This window comes from Micropterus dolomieu, linkage group LG15 (assembly GCF_021292245.1).
Source record: "Micropterus dolomieu isolate WLL.071019.BEF.003 ecotype Adirondacks linkage group LG15, ASM2129224v1, whole genome shotgun sequence".
Taxonomy (NCBI): Eukaryota; Metazoa; Chordata; class Actinopteri; order Centrarchiformes; family Centrarchidae; genus Micropterus; species Micropterus dolomieu.
The window spans coordinates 17725110-17739029 of NC_060164.1; the positions used below are offsets into that span (position 1 = coordinate 17725110).

Below are 13920 nucleotides of genomic sequence, written 5' to 3' on the forward strand. Positions count from 1 at the left end.
TATGCCATGTGTGCCAGTAGATAAATTGTTATAGTAATTGAAAAATCTTAATTTTATGCTTTGTTTGATATTTTGGATTCTTTGGAAACTTTGTTTTAGTCTGGCTCACCCTGTACTTACCTGAGCAGAGAACATGAAAGGCAGGAGAGTTGCTGGCAGCTTACTGCGAGGCTGTAAGTTTTTCTTCTTTCTTTTATATTGTTTTGTTGAACATATTTTTTCTTTTTTTCATGGATTCCTGCCTAAGGTTCTGCTTTCTTCAATGTCCCCTTTAAAGTTGTACAATACCAAACCACATTTACTGTCTATTATAGGAGAAATCCAGATTTCAGTCATCATCATGAATGCATATGCAGCATGTATAGATGGAGATTTAAAGGTTCCCAGTAGAGTTTTTGACCTCTAGTAGCACTACAGAGCTGGTTTTCTATGAATGGGTCCCGTTTTGTTTATCTTGTGCGTGTACGCGTAAAGCGTTAAACATTACCTCCTAATGGATTTTCAATTTACTACTTACTTGCAGGTGGAGGTAATGTGCCAAGCATGAATGCACCAACAAACTGGGGAACGACAGGGAAAAAGAAGCTACTAAACATGGATGTAAACAATGCTGGGTTTAAAGTAGTTTGACTTTGCAGATGTTTTATGAGAAAGGAAATGCTTCCAACACATTTGTTAGACCTTAAGGATATACTTTTGGTGAGTAACATTGTATGTAAACAGTACTCCTTTAACCAAATTCTACCAAATTCATCCTTCTCTGAAAAAACAACAGACATGGCAACATGGGAGGAGGTAAATATCTTTTTCTTTAAACATTACTGAATGAAAATTGCAACAGTTGAAATGTTCTATTAGAATTCGTAGAGATTAAGCATGGCCAATAAAATAGCAGAGACAATAACGTGTGATATGGCAGCTACACTAACTGAGTCTACTGCTCGTCAGTGAGATAGCGCCACACATTTTCCTCTGTCAATATCACAGATGTGTATATAGCTGTGTGCCGTTGATGAGATTCTGATCTTTAACAGTGTGTTATTCGAGATGTGAATGGCATATTTGCCTTTCAGACATTACAGAAAGGGCGCTGACTAATTAGATTTTGTGTAACTGTTGTGCACAGCCAAATTAGTTCCACCCCAGCAAGCTACACCTGGAGAGGATGCAGGGCTTTATGCTAATATTATCCAGGGAAACCTACACTCTCTGCCTGGCTAATTTCCGGAACAGCAGAGCAGCCAGTGTGGTCTCAGCTGTGATAATACACACCTTTGATGTGGGTCTATTGCAGACCAAGATCCATACATTGCAGCTGTCCCTACATGATTTAATGCTGATTTATGGTGTGTCTTTCTATAGGTTTATTGCAAACTGGGATTTCTTTTCCTGGTGGTGTGAACATGGTTGTTGACATTAAGCCTTTTCATTTCTTTCTGAGGTATAGCCTTTATTAAATGCTGCACTTATTTAAATGTAGCTGTGGTTATAATGAAGATACAAACAAGTTTAACTGGCATACACGCTTCAGTTGATAAAAAAAACAAAAACAATTTTCAATTTTATTATATATTACATTTTACAAACAAGCTATTTTCTAGTGCCATTGTTTATTTCCCTTAAACATTCTCCATACTTACACAGACAGCATCTGCATCACATACCAAGTGAACAGTAATTTAATGTTGTCTTTTCCTGTTCATATAAATTCATTTCCGTCCTCCCGCTGGAAGTCACAGCAATTCAACAATTCAGCCGATGGCACAAAAACACTTGGAAAGCACCACAACATATTCTATCACTGATGGTGCATTTGTGCTCGTCCGCGTCTGGACCGTAAACTACTTCGGTGTATCTGCTCATCATCGTGAAGAACTGCACCTGGCAGTGGATGACGGAGAAGTAAGACATTCTTGCAGCATCCCTGGACACCCTATGGGGTTGTCAATGCATCTGTTACTAGGATGGAGTGGGCACCTGTTACCTGGTGGGATATCAGCTGCAAATTCGCCGTGCAGCTCAATTATCAAAGCCCTGTTCATACACAATCACTGGCCACATTAGACATCAGTTAAAGGTAGATCATTCAGAATGATTTCTTGGCACCCGCCATGGCTGCTCAATGTGCCTGTACTTGAAATAATCAAGCATATAAATGATAGAGCACGTCATGTTTAATTGGCTTTCAAAGTCATTTCACTTATTCAAAATCCAATCAGTAATATTCCAGTGCTTTTTTTTTTGTGAGTCAGCTTCACTCAAGTATGGTGGACATGTACTGTAGTAGTATTCATCATTCTTATTTTACATCATGAAACCAATGGTGGCGCAGTACAATACGGAGCGTTTTTAGTTTATGCTTAAAGACTGCGAGTGTTTTTAGAAGATAAATCAGTCACAATACTTCTAAACATACGCTCTTCTTCCGCTTGTGCCTTAAACAAAACATGGCTATATACATACACAACCTCAAATCAGAAAGAAAAGTAAGTTTTGTCTAGTTCATATGTGTGCAGAATTATTAGGCAGCTTACAAAAGTAATTTTATCAAATTACTCATTATTCTTAATTTTTAGAGTAACTGTAACCCCCCCCACCAAACAAAACAGTCTCCCGACTTTTTAATCATATACAAAACAGCAGCAAGGAGTATGTTTTTTTTTTTTTTTTTTTGCAAGTCTCTCTCGACTTTTGAACTACTGTTTTTCTGTACATGTATTTATAAGAGCAGTATTCAGTATTTTTACAAAAGATAGGGCCTACAACGTTACATAACGCCACTCTCTCCCGACAAGTCCAAGCATCAGTGACAGTAGCGGCCGGAGTTTCTTTCTATAAGTTTCACGTTGCTGTGCTGCTTTAGCAGATGCTTCAATAAATTAAATGTAGAATTGTTCGCAGTGAAAAGCTTTAGCTTTTCGGCTAACAGCTGACTTGAACAACATATGATCAAGTGCCACTGACCTCAGCGCAGTTGCGCATTCAGTAACGCAATAACACATCGTTACTTGGATTAGTAAATGTAATAATTTTACTGTTTTGGAAAAGTAATATTATTACAGCCCATAACTGACTGTAGCCACACAAAAGATAAATAAAAATTTTGGCCTTTAAAAAATATTTAGTGACCAACATAGCAGCCCATCTTTTTAATAACTGCCATGAGCGTTCCATACATGGAGTCAGTCAGTTGCTTGATTTGTTCATGATCAACTTTCACTGAAGCAGCAACCACAGCCTCCCAAATGCTGTTCAAAGAGGTGTATTTTCTTCCCTGACTGTAAATCTCATGCTTGAGAAGGGTCCATAAGTTTTCGATAGGATTCAAGTCAGGAGAGGAAGGAGGCCAGGTCATTATTCGGGTATCATTGAGGCCCTTGCTGGCTAGCCAAGCAGTGGAGTACTTGGAGGGATGAAGATCATGGCCTTCTTGAATGCTGAGGGCTTCTTCCTGTACCACTGTTTGAATAAATTATCTTCCAGAAACTGGCACTAGGTTTGGGAGTTGAGTCTGAGTCCATATTAAACCCGAAAAGGTCTATCTAACTATCTCATCATTAATGATAGCAGCCCATACCAGTACCCCTCCTCCACCTTGCTGGCACCTGAGTCGAAGTGGTGCCCTGTGTCCATCAGTGATCCAGCCACGGGCCCATCCATGTGGTCCATCAAGAGTCACTCTTATTTCATCTGTCCATAAAACCTTTAAAAAAATCTGTCTTAGGTATTTCTTTGCCCAATCTTGACGCTTCAACTTGTGAATCTTATTCAGTGGTGGTCGTTTTTTCAGCCTTCTGGACCATGGCCATGTCTGTCAGCACTGAACACTCCAGGTAGGTCTTTATATGGTGGCACTGGAGGACAATGGGTTCCTGGTAGGTTCAAATGTCCATCCATCCATCCATCCATCCATCCATCCATCCATCCATCCATCCATCGTCAACCGCTTATCCTGCGTACAGGGTCGCGGGGGGTTCAAATGTCTTTTGCAGTTAATATGTGCCTTTTCTTCTCCATGCGTTTTTTTTGCGCCCCCAGTTGACTATTAGCAACAAAACATTTGATTGTCCGGTGGTTACGCCTCAAACATTTAGCTATGTCAGGAATGTTCCATTGTCTAATAGGAATTTTACAATTTTTGACTTTTCAGTGTCAGTTAAACTTCGTTTTTGGCCCATTTTACCTGAGGTAATGAAGTGGCCCAATAATCATTCAAACCTTCATACAAGGCATGATCCACTTTTTCCACACCTCCCTCATCACACAAATACATATCATATGAAAATGATGAACACAAACAAGCATTCAAGTTTATATAGTTTGGAGGTGGAAAATGAGTATAGAAATAATGATACAGAATACTTACTTGACTAATAATTGTGCATGCAATGTAGTGAAGGCACTCAGACCTGAATTCATGTTGTTTTTAACATACATGTATCTACAGATCTTGCTAATTCTTTCCATGTGGGTCTAATTTAGTCCAAAGAAATCAGATTTTCCTTCGTGAAGACATCTCCAACTGACAACTGGCCCAACTTTTACCATTAATGCCAGCTTATTGAGAACAGACTGTGTTTACCCTTCATGCACATTCCATCCCCTCGTCCAGATCTCAAAGCCTGCCCGTGTTCTGTTATCAGTGGCAGCCCATGCTATTTACGAAGGGCTTGGTCTGCTACTTGCTGTAGTTTGATCTGCATAGTCCGTCTATCCTCGATCCTTTGTGCATGTTTCTTCACCCACAGGGCAGCAAAGCTCTGTTTCTGTGTGTGTTACGGTGGTAAAAAGACTCTTAACAAGTGAATTATGGGAGCGGACGAGGGCAGGCACAGACAGGTAGATTGACTTTTGGTCAGTGAGAGATGAAAGCAGCTGACACTCAAAGGTGGACAGTCTGAGTGAGGAGGATGCAAGTGGACCCAAGGGTGGCCATTAGAGAGGATGTTATTCTGTGTTCTTGGGAAATCTGTGTTCTTTTGGGGAAAAAAAGCTGATTTCTTGCCCACTGTATGTCTCTACTGTTATCTCTAGTCCCCTCAGGAGGAATTTCACGATAGTCCACTAACAGCAGTGCAATATCCATGCAGTTGCAGCAGCTAAATCCCCCTTAGCCAAAGGCAAATCATCCCTGTTGAGCCACAAGCTTTGCAGACAGTCTCCACGCCCTGTTGTATTTGAAGACCCCAGTCAGTCTATCACTGCATAAGTATATGACATGTTTCTGTCTGAAGTCAAGCTTTTTGAGCATCCAATGCCAGCTGCCTCTCTCTGTGCCATGTCTGCACAGGCATTGCTCCCTGCCACCCCACATCCTCCACGTCCTCTTTCTGAAGCTAGACTATGTCCCACTGTGACTGTTCAAGCTGTGAGAGACTCATTTCACATCCCAAAGCCTGCTCTTCTGTGTCACTCCTTATGTGAGGATGTTCTTGTTTGTTAGCTGGCGTGAAGCATGAGGTCTAGGCTTGGTTATGTTGCTATTATACAATGTGCTGTAGTACATTATGGCCTGTGGCTAGTGTTTCCTGTTTAGTGAGGTCGAAGCAGGACACAGAAGGTAAAGCAGGGGGGCGGGTTTAGAAACATTTGAATTGGGAGGCCAGACTTCTGCACAGTTTTAAGGAAAGAGGACACATTTATAAAATCGGTAAAATGTGTAACACTCACCTTTAAAGTCCAGGTTCTTGGCAATAATGAACTGTAAATTTTTAGTTGTTATGTTGTTCAGTGTTCTATTCAGTTTAATAGATGGATGCCAAATAAACAACTTTAAATATTCTAATATGATATAATATCAATAAAAAGCTGTTATTTGTAACTCCAAATAGACTACAGCCATGGGCAGATTATAAGTATATATATGTAAAAGCCTCCTACACCCCCACTCAGGACCAAGACACCTGGTCTCGAGGAGAAACAAAATGACATGGCAGTGTCACTGTCAATTTTCATCACGGTGTGGTCTCTTTGTTGTGATTTTCCACCTTTTTTTATTGTCAATTTGCGTCCCATTTTTTCTGTCTGGTGATGATGATTTCATTCCTTCCTTTTTATCTCCATAGATGAACATTGTGTCCCCACCTCTGTGTCTTATGGTCTGTTTCAGTCCCCAGACAAAAAGGGTGTGTACACGCAAAAAACTTGGACAGGTGCTGGATCAAAAAGCAAACTAAAGGCAAGATTCAAACAAAAGATCCGCTCCCCACTCTGTCTAATTCTGTTTCTTTTGCCTACTTACCTACATATTACTTTGTTTTTCACTCACCATCTCTCTCTCCCTATTTATTTCTGGTTCATGGGTTTTAGACTCACGGAAGCTCACACTAGCAGGAGGACCATTCCCCTGGGCTTCACAACTGTTACTGGCATATCAGACAGTTTCATCTTTAAAGTTATAACATTTTCTCATTTTCAATACGAAATCCAATTTCTTTCCTCACTAAATTAGACATTAGTCAGCCCTTCAGGTAAGCGATACCAGGGAGTGAAATTAATGCAGTAGAAATTATGCGGTTTCGTGCTTGCTATTTTATGAAGGTTTCGCGTTTACACATGTGCTCAGACACACAAGTCATCCACATCCAACATAACCCTCCTCATACTCTTGCCTCCAGTCAGTTGCTTAAATTGTCCCGGTCTAGCCAGGATATGCCTCTTGAAAAGGTAGCTGCCCGAGAAAATGTTTCTCTGGACATTTGATTGCCCGTTTATGTATTGAGTAGGATTGAAAATCTATTGCATTTGAGCTCATACAATGTCAGTAGAGCATTAAATTTGTGTGAAAAGGCCTCTTGAATGAGTAGATTGAACAGAGGTTCCAGTGAAAGCGCTGTCTGCGTTCTGGCTCATGACTGAGTCCACTTTTCTACAGCTCATTTTGGTTTCTGAACAGCATAAGCACACATTAAGCAGGATTTTTTTTCTGTGTCTCTGGCAAATTTCTTTTCATTCCTTAATTTCAGCCAACCTTGTTCTTCAATTGTTGTTGTAGGTATCCATTCCCAACAGTGTTCAGTACATGCAGTAAGAAAGACCTTGCTGCCAGTCTGGAGAAGGGCGTGGGCATGTGTTTGTACAACATGCCCGAGGTCAAGGTGCTCTATGGTGGCCAGAAGTGCGGCAACGGCTACGTGGAGGAGGGAGAAGAGTGTGACTGCGGGGAGCCAGAGGTAATGTCGAGACCAAACTTGCTTCAGTGGAGTGAATCGGTCTCTAACACTGTGGTTGTGCTGGGCAGCTCTGTATGTGAATGTGAAACAGTGCGTAAAGAAGAATATGTTTTTTGCAGGACAAACAAAAGTTAAAACACAAAAGCAGTTTAGAAAATCTATTTCATGTCTTTGGTGAATTTAGGATTCAGCGAAGTGTAGTGAATGTGATTCAGAAATTTTACGTTTGGTCCCTTCCCCAACAAAAAACAGGCTAAATCTTTCCTACTTTACTCCTCAAATCAATATGTTAATATATAGAAGAAAGAAAATACTGTGTAGAAATGAATCGTGAAAAAAAAGACCAAACGTGCATGTTTCTCACTTGATGCTCACCCTACAAACCCATTGTCCAAAGTAAATAATGATAACTGTCTTGTAAGCAGTCATCCAGAACCACTGAAAGTCTGAAGCACTCACTCAGACCCCCCAATAAACCACAACAAAGTTCAAGTTAAACTTTCTCTTGACATTGACGTTCTTATTGCGGCTTAAAAGCATCGAAACCTGCTGTGCAAAAAGAAAAAAAGCCTAAGAGCTCAGCAAACCGCCCGAGGCCTCCAGTATAAGTGTTTTATTTACATCACACCTTCTCTCCCACATGTGCTGAACAGCACTCTTGACAGGCTGACCCAGTGAAGTCATATCCTTGTTGAAGGCCCATTAATCAAACCACTGTCCAACTGTGTGACAAAGGAAACAAACAAAAGTGTAATCGGGTCGAGGCTGAAATAAGCTTTCTTTGGCTGTGCAGCCCAAACAACTGGGCACGCTCTGATGCATGCATCTGCCCACACACAATACAAGGGCGCCTTGGGAAGTGAAGTAAGAAACACATGTGGGAAGTAGGTATTACTCAGTTGCGTGTCTCATAAAGCCTAAAACCAAAGGAGATTTGATGATCAATGTAACATTCAGAATCTCCCAAGGTTGATGAATTTCCTGGAGAATATTAGGGGGTGAAAATAGTGAAAAATGCCCCTCACAATTCTTTAAATCGCTTGTTTATCCAGCCAACATTTATAACCTATAATTGTTCGATTTATAATGACGTAAAACAGCAGGGAATACTCTCATTTGAGAAGCTGGAACCACAGAATGTTTTGGCTTGAACAATGACCCAAATCAATCAATCAGTTATGAAAATTGCTGCTGATCATATATTATAAAATTATAGTTTGTTGTTGTTGTTTCAGCTCTACATCTGACACATATTTATCTTTGCTCATTTGATTATCTGCTTCTTGAATCCAAACTCTTTCAAATCCCTTATCATATGTGCTTTAACTGAAACTTAAAGATTCAGATCAGTATTTACATATATATTCAAAACCTCTAACTAAAATGAGATCAGCAGAATATGTGAACTGTTGATTAAATATGTATCTGATAGATTAAAATACCTTTTTTACAATCATTTTTACACCTTATTTTCCACAAGCTAAATACTCAGAATACTGGAGGTCCTGATGCAGAGCTATTACTCTGATATAAATATGATAAGCATAAATCTTAAACTAGGAGTCGAGTTGTTGAACTACAAAAACCCTCAGCCCATTTGTAGTCGTGAAGTGGTGTTAAAAAGTGATGTCTCTTCCCTCACAAATTTCTCTTTTTCACATGGGTAAAGACTGTTACGGTTGTGCTAGAGGACCCAAATGCAGAACTCCAGGCGGACAGGTTTAAGGAATAAAAGCAAGCTTTAATAAGAAAAGGCTGATTCCAGTAAAACAAAACAGACAGGCAACAAAAAACAGAGGGATCAGGCTGAGGTAGAATCCAAAAACAATCGAGAAAATACAAAACCTAAACTAATAACAAACCACTATTGCAAGAGGAACACAGACAGGAATACTGATGAAACATACAAGCAGCAAACGCAGGACTAGGCAACAGACTCAGATGAGCTGACAAAAGAAAGAGGGAAGACACACAGACTTAATACACAAAAGGCTAATTTACTAATGAAACAGAAAATAGGCAAGAAAACACACCAAGATAGGAAGTATAACAAAACATGACAGACTCAAAATAAAACAAGAAATAACCCAACTAAGACCCAGAACCGTAACAAAAGACACAGGCTTCTCATGGGCACAGAAATCAGAGATCAGACAAGTTCCATTACCATATTAACATTATTTAGCTACAGCTGATATGATCTTCCACCAGTGATGTTTGTCATTTTAACCAATGAAAGTGATGGTCAGTGCCAGGTAAAATGAGCCTGCTAACATTATCTGAATGGTCTAGGAGTAAGAAAAGGTTTGATAAGAGATTGGTTAGCATCAGAGCTTACCAAATTGGGATATTTTGCCAACCAGATCCAAAAGGGAACCGGCTATCATAGTCCATCCCTAATCCTAATTAAATGGAGCATTGTTTTTGAAATAAAACTTTAAAGCCTTGCTGACTCAACACTGTGTTATTATTTAGTTTGGTGGAGTTATGATTATCTACTCCATGATTTAGTGGCAACTAAAGGTAGGTAGTATTTTAGTGGAGTAATTGTGTTTGACCACCAAGGAAACGACTGCCAGCTTGCCCCTCCATAACCTCCGTGGTGTCCCCACACAGGGCCTGCTTGTTTTATCTGCCGACCCACTTAGTCCAACAGATGAAAGCAACCTTTTCTCTCCCCTCTAAACAATAGATTTACGTCAGGGCCAAGGGATAAAACAGCCAGACTCATAAAAGCACACACCAACTGAAAATTAGACATACAACAATCCAGCTGCCTCCTGTTCCCAGCCTTCAACACATCTTGTCATTACCTTAGAGCCCCACAAGCAATACAGCCACGTTGAGAGACGATAAGTGAGGGTGGGAGTTGTTTACTGCACGACTCTACTTGGGAAAACAAAGCTGATGTGTTTTGGCATCTAATAAAACATAGATATTGCAACACCTTATTGAAGTATTTTACAGCATGACTCGCCTTTCAACTTCTCCTTACGTATCCTCTCGACGGTTTTTGCAAGCAGCCAACTGATCATGTCATTGTGTCAAAGTGGCTACAATCTTCTTCTCTTAAAGGCTTTCAAATCCCACTCCTCCTCCTGTCCATGATAGCCTAATAGTCCTCTCTGTCACATCTTTCCACTATCTAAGTCAAATCTGAGTTAAAGATGTTAACAGACACCCTCTGAATTGCTACACCTGATTTCTATCTTTTGCTCCCCTGCTTCATGGCTCCCACTTTTTTGACTCCACGTTGGTCATCGCATTAAACAAGCTCCTCTTTACACAAGTCCAAAGGTCCTGAGAATTCCCAAATCCAGAACATATGAGCTTCATTTAATATGTCTCCACTCAAAGGTCTACAAGTCAGGGTACATAAGGCGGGAATTCCCGGACAGGAAGAGAGTTCCCGTGACCTGGAAGTCTTGATCTGACAGGGACCGGCTGACACAAGAACTCCAGGGTGGTGATCAGGTCCACATGTTAACTGTTTTGTTTTCTTTCCCTCATTCAAGGAATGTATGAACCCATGCTGCAACGCCACCACATGCACCCTCAAGGGAGACGCCGTTTGCGCCCACGGACAGTGCTGTGAAGACTGCAGGGTAAGACTGTTCATGCAGGCCTGGGTCTGTCTCATGCGTACTCCTTCCACTCTGGAGCTCATTTTCCCCATTTAAATGCCCTTCTGCCATTCTCATAGAAGTACATTTTATATTCTCTGCTCCTCTGAACATTGCACAAAGCTTTACTCTGCAGAATGGGACATTTTTCATTTCGTTCAAGGCTGACTTGCTAATTCTCTGTGGTAGATTATTAAGAGACTGATAATAGTGTACCCTCACAGTATGTCATTCATTTTATATTTTAATTCAGTTTATTCCAACTTTGTATATTACCTCAATAGACAAGTTTCAATTGAAGGCAAGTTCTCAAGTTGGATTGCATAAAGTTCACTTACCCATTAGTGGTTTTTGCTTTGACATGGAAGTCTTTTTCCTAAGTATCTCAGATGTGTGTGCTCTCTTTGAGAAGGAATGATTATTAAATGAATAAGTCCTTTCATTGTGTCATTTTCCTGCACAGACCTCAATTTTAAAGTGTACTTTGGGTTACAAAAGTTGGTTTGACCTCATGGCATGAGACGTCAGTATTGTACAATGTCCTAAGGTGTTGTGCAAAATACTTAACATAAAGGATGTGAGCAAATAGAAAATAGAATCATCCTACAATTTGCTCTAAAGTCTGTCATTGTTTATTATTATTATTAGAAGATTCACTAGTGAGAAGAAGGCATGATCATCTTTCACGCTAACAGTGGTCATTAATTAAGTTGTCAACTGCAAAATTGTAAAATCCATCACTGATGCAGCCTGTAGACAACTGAGAACACTAGCAGCATAGCTCTGGGGATGGCAATGTCGGGCTACTTGTTCAGACTGAAATATCTCAACAACTATTTAATGGATTGCACTGCTATTCTGTACTGACGTTCATGCTCCCTAGAGGATGAATCCTAATGACTTCGGTCATCCCCTGATTTCTCATCTACTACCACCAGGAGGTTGGCATTTGTGGTCTTTAGAGTAATGGTGATCTTCTAACTTTTTTATCTAGCGCCATGATCAGGTCAAAATGTGGTCATGCTAACCTACGATAGTGGCCATGGTGAACATTGTACCTGCTTAGCATTAGCATGTTAGCATTGTTATTGTGAGCATATTAGCATGCTGACATTAGTGGTTAGCTCAAAGCACTGCTGTGCCACGAACAGTGTTACAGAGCCGCTAGCGTGGCTGTAGACTCTTACTCATTGCTGTTCTCTGACAGTGCTATCACTCCCTCTAGCACACCAGGTGCCAAATATCGCACAAGTATCGCTGCTCTAATTCTAACCGTCCTGTCACCAATTTCATGACTTCAACAGATATTTGAAGTAAGAAACGCTGCAGATTCTGTGTGAAAGGGCTTACTGCACTGCATGTGTTTACAGCTGAAACTGGCTGGCACGTTGTGTCGAGAGTCCAGCAACTCCTGTGACCTGCCAGAGTTCTGCACTGGTGCCAACCCTCACTGCCCAGCCAACGTTTATCTGCATGATGGGCACGCCTGCCACAGCGTTGAAGGCTACTGCTACAACGGCATCTGCCAGACTCATGAGCAACAATGCATCACCCTGTGGGGACCAGGTAAATCAATCAATCAAGGCTCCTAATATGATGCACATAGTCTACTTCTATAAGGGAACCGTTCACTTCATGTTTGTGATTATTTTCTGTATTTCCATTGTTTGTCTTCGTGCGCAGGAGCCAAGCCTGCCCCTGGGATATGCTTTGAACGGGTCAACTCTGCAGGGGATCCTTATGGGAATTGTGGGAAGGACTCCAAAGGCTCCTTTGCCAAATGTGATGTGAGGTAAGACAGCAGCTGCACTGATGCGGTTGAGGTGCAGAGAAATTACTTTGCAAAGCACAACTGATAAGCTTAAGTGGTGTCATTAGCAATCATCATTACGTTGTGGAAACCCGACATGTGATCTTCAAACAAAAAGTTTACATGGGTGAAAAATGTAATTTGACAAAGATAACAGCTAATTATGGTTTAAGATAGTATTCATGAATCATTTCATGCTATTCTTGTTGGCTAATTGTTCCACAGATCTTCTCCCTTCGGGTGAATTCTGTAATCAAGCTCTTTGTTAACTTATGTAATTGCCTTAATGGCCAGAGGACTGAAGCACTGCAGCTCTCCACAGCAGTCTTTCATCTTTCTCTAAAGTTACTTATCTTTGTCTGTGACTGACAGGCCTTTGTATTTAGGTTCTTTTAATTAAGTAATTTACTATGTGTTTTTCAATGTTTGTGTGCACGGATGTGTGTTTCCGTTTGTGTGTGTGTGTGTGTGTGTGTGTGTGTGTGTGTGTTGCAGGGATGCAAAGTGTGGTAAAATTCAGTGCCAGGGAGGAGCCAACCGGCCCGTCATCGGAACAAACGCTGTTTCCATTGAAACCAACATCCCGCTACAAGAAGGAGGGCGTATTCTGTGTCGAGGAACACATGTTTACTTGGGCGATGACATGCCTGATCCTGGACTGGTTCTGGCTGGTACAAAGTGTGGAGACGGCATGGTGAGTGATAAGTTTTTTATTTAAGTTTAAGAAGAGAGCGCATGGTTATATTTCATTCTTCTTTAATAGCACAGACAATGCTCAAGACTCAATATTATGATTTAATAATAATAATAATAATAATAATAATAATAATAATAAACTTTACGTTATAGAGCGCCTTTAAAAGCAGCTTCTCAAAGCACTGAACATAAAATCACAGTCCACAGAAAAATACAAATACAAAACAAAAGTAAATAAGAACAAAAATCAGCAACATTAATAATAAAAATAACTATAAAACAATCATAAAAAGACATCAGCAGTTAAATGCAAGTTTAAAAAAGTGTGTTTTGAGAAGAGCTTTAAAAATGCTAAGAGTCTGGGCTTCCCTGAGTTCAGGAGGAAGAGAGTTCCAAAGTGAAGGAGCATAAACAGAAAAAGCCCTGTCACCCATAGATTTGAGGTGCGATATTTAACATTAGGTCTCAACAATACACAGGTGGAGTGTTCATAAAAAAGTATAACATAGACCAGACATGAAAAAGCCTTGACCATTCTTTGGTTATCCCCGCTATTGTTCACAATGTTAATGTGCATGTTCTTTCTATAGCTTCTGAAGTAGCTGATGACTTGTTTTTT

At 40.4% G+C, this 13920-nt stretch overlaps 1 protein-coding gene across 2 annotated transcripts in view; it reads left to right on the top strand.

Moving 5' to 3' along the window:
- The window catches only part of adam12b (ADAM metallopeptidase domain 12b), a 61848-nt gene that overhangs the window by 30246 nt on the left and 17682 nt on the right, over positions 1-13920 (top strand). For both annotated transcript variants that reach the window (XM_046070992.1, XM_046070993.1), the window contains exons 10-14: positions 6995-7172; positions 10688-10777; positions 12166-12361; positions 12479-12587; positions 13101-13299. In XM_046070992.1, coding sequence (XP_045926948.1) covers positions 6995-7172; positions 10688-10777; positions 12166-12361; positions 12479-12587; positions 13101-13299 — 772 coding nt within the window. The remainder of the gene's footprint in view (positions 1-6994; positions 7173-10687; positions 10778-12165; positions 12362-12478; positions 12588-13100; positions 13300-13920) is intronic.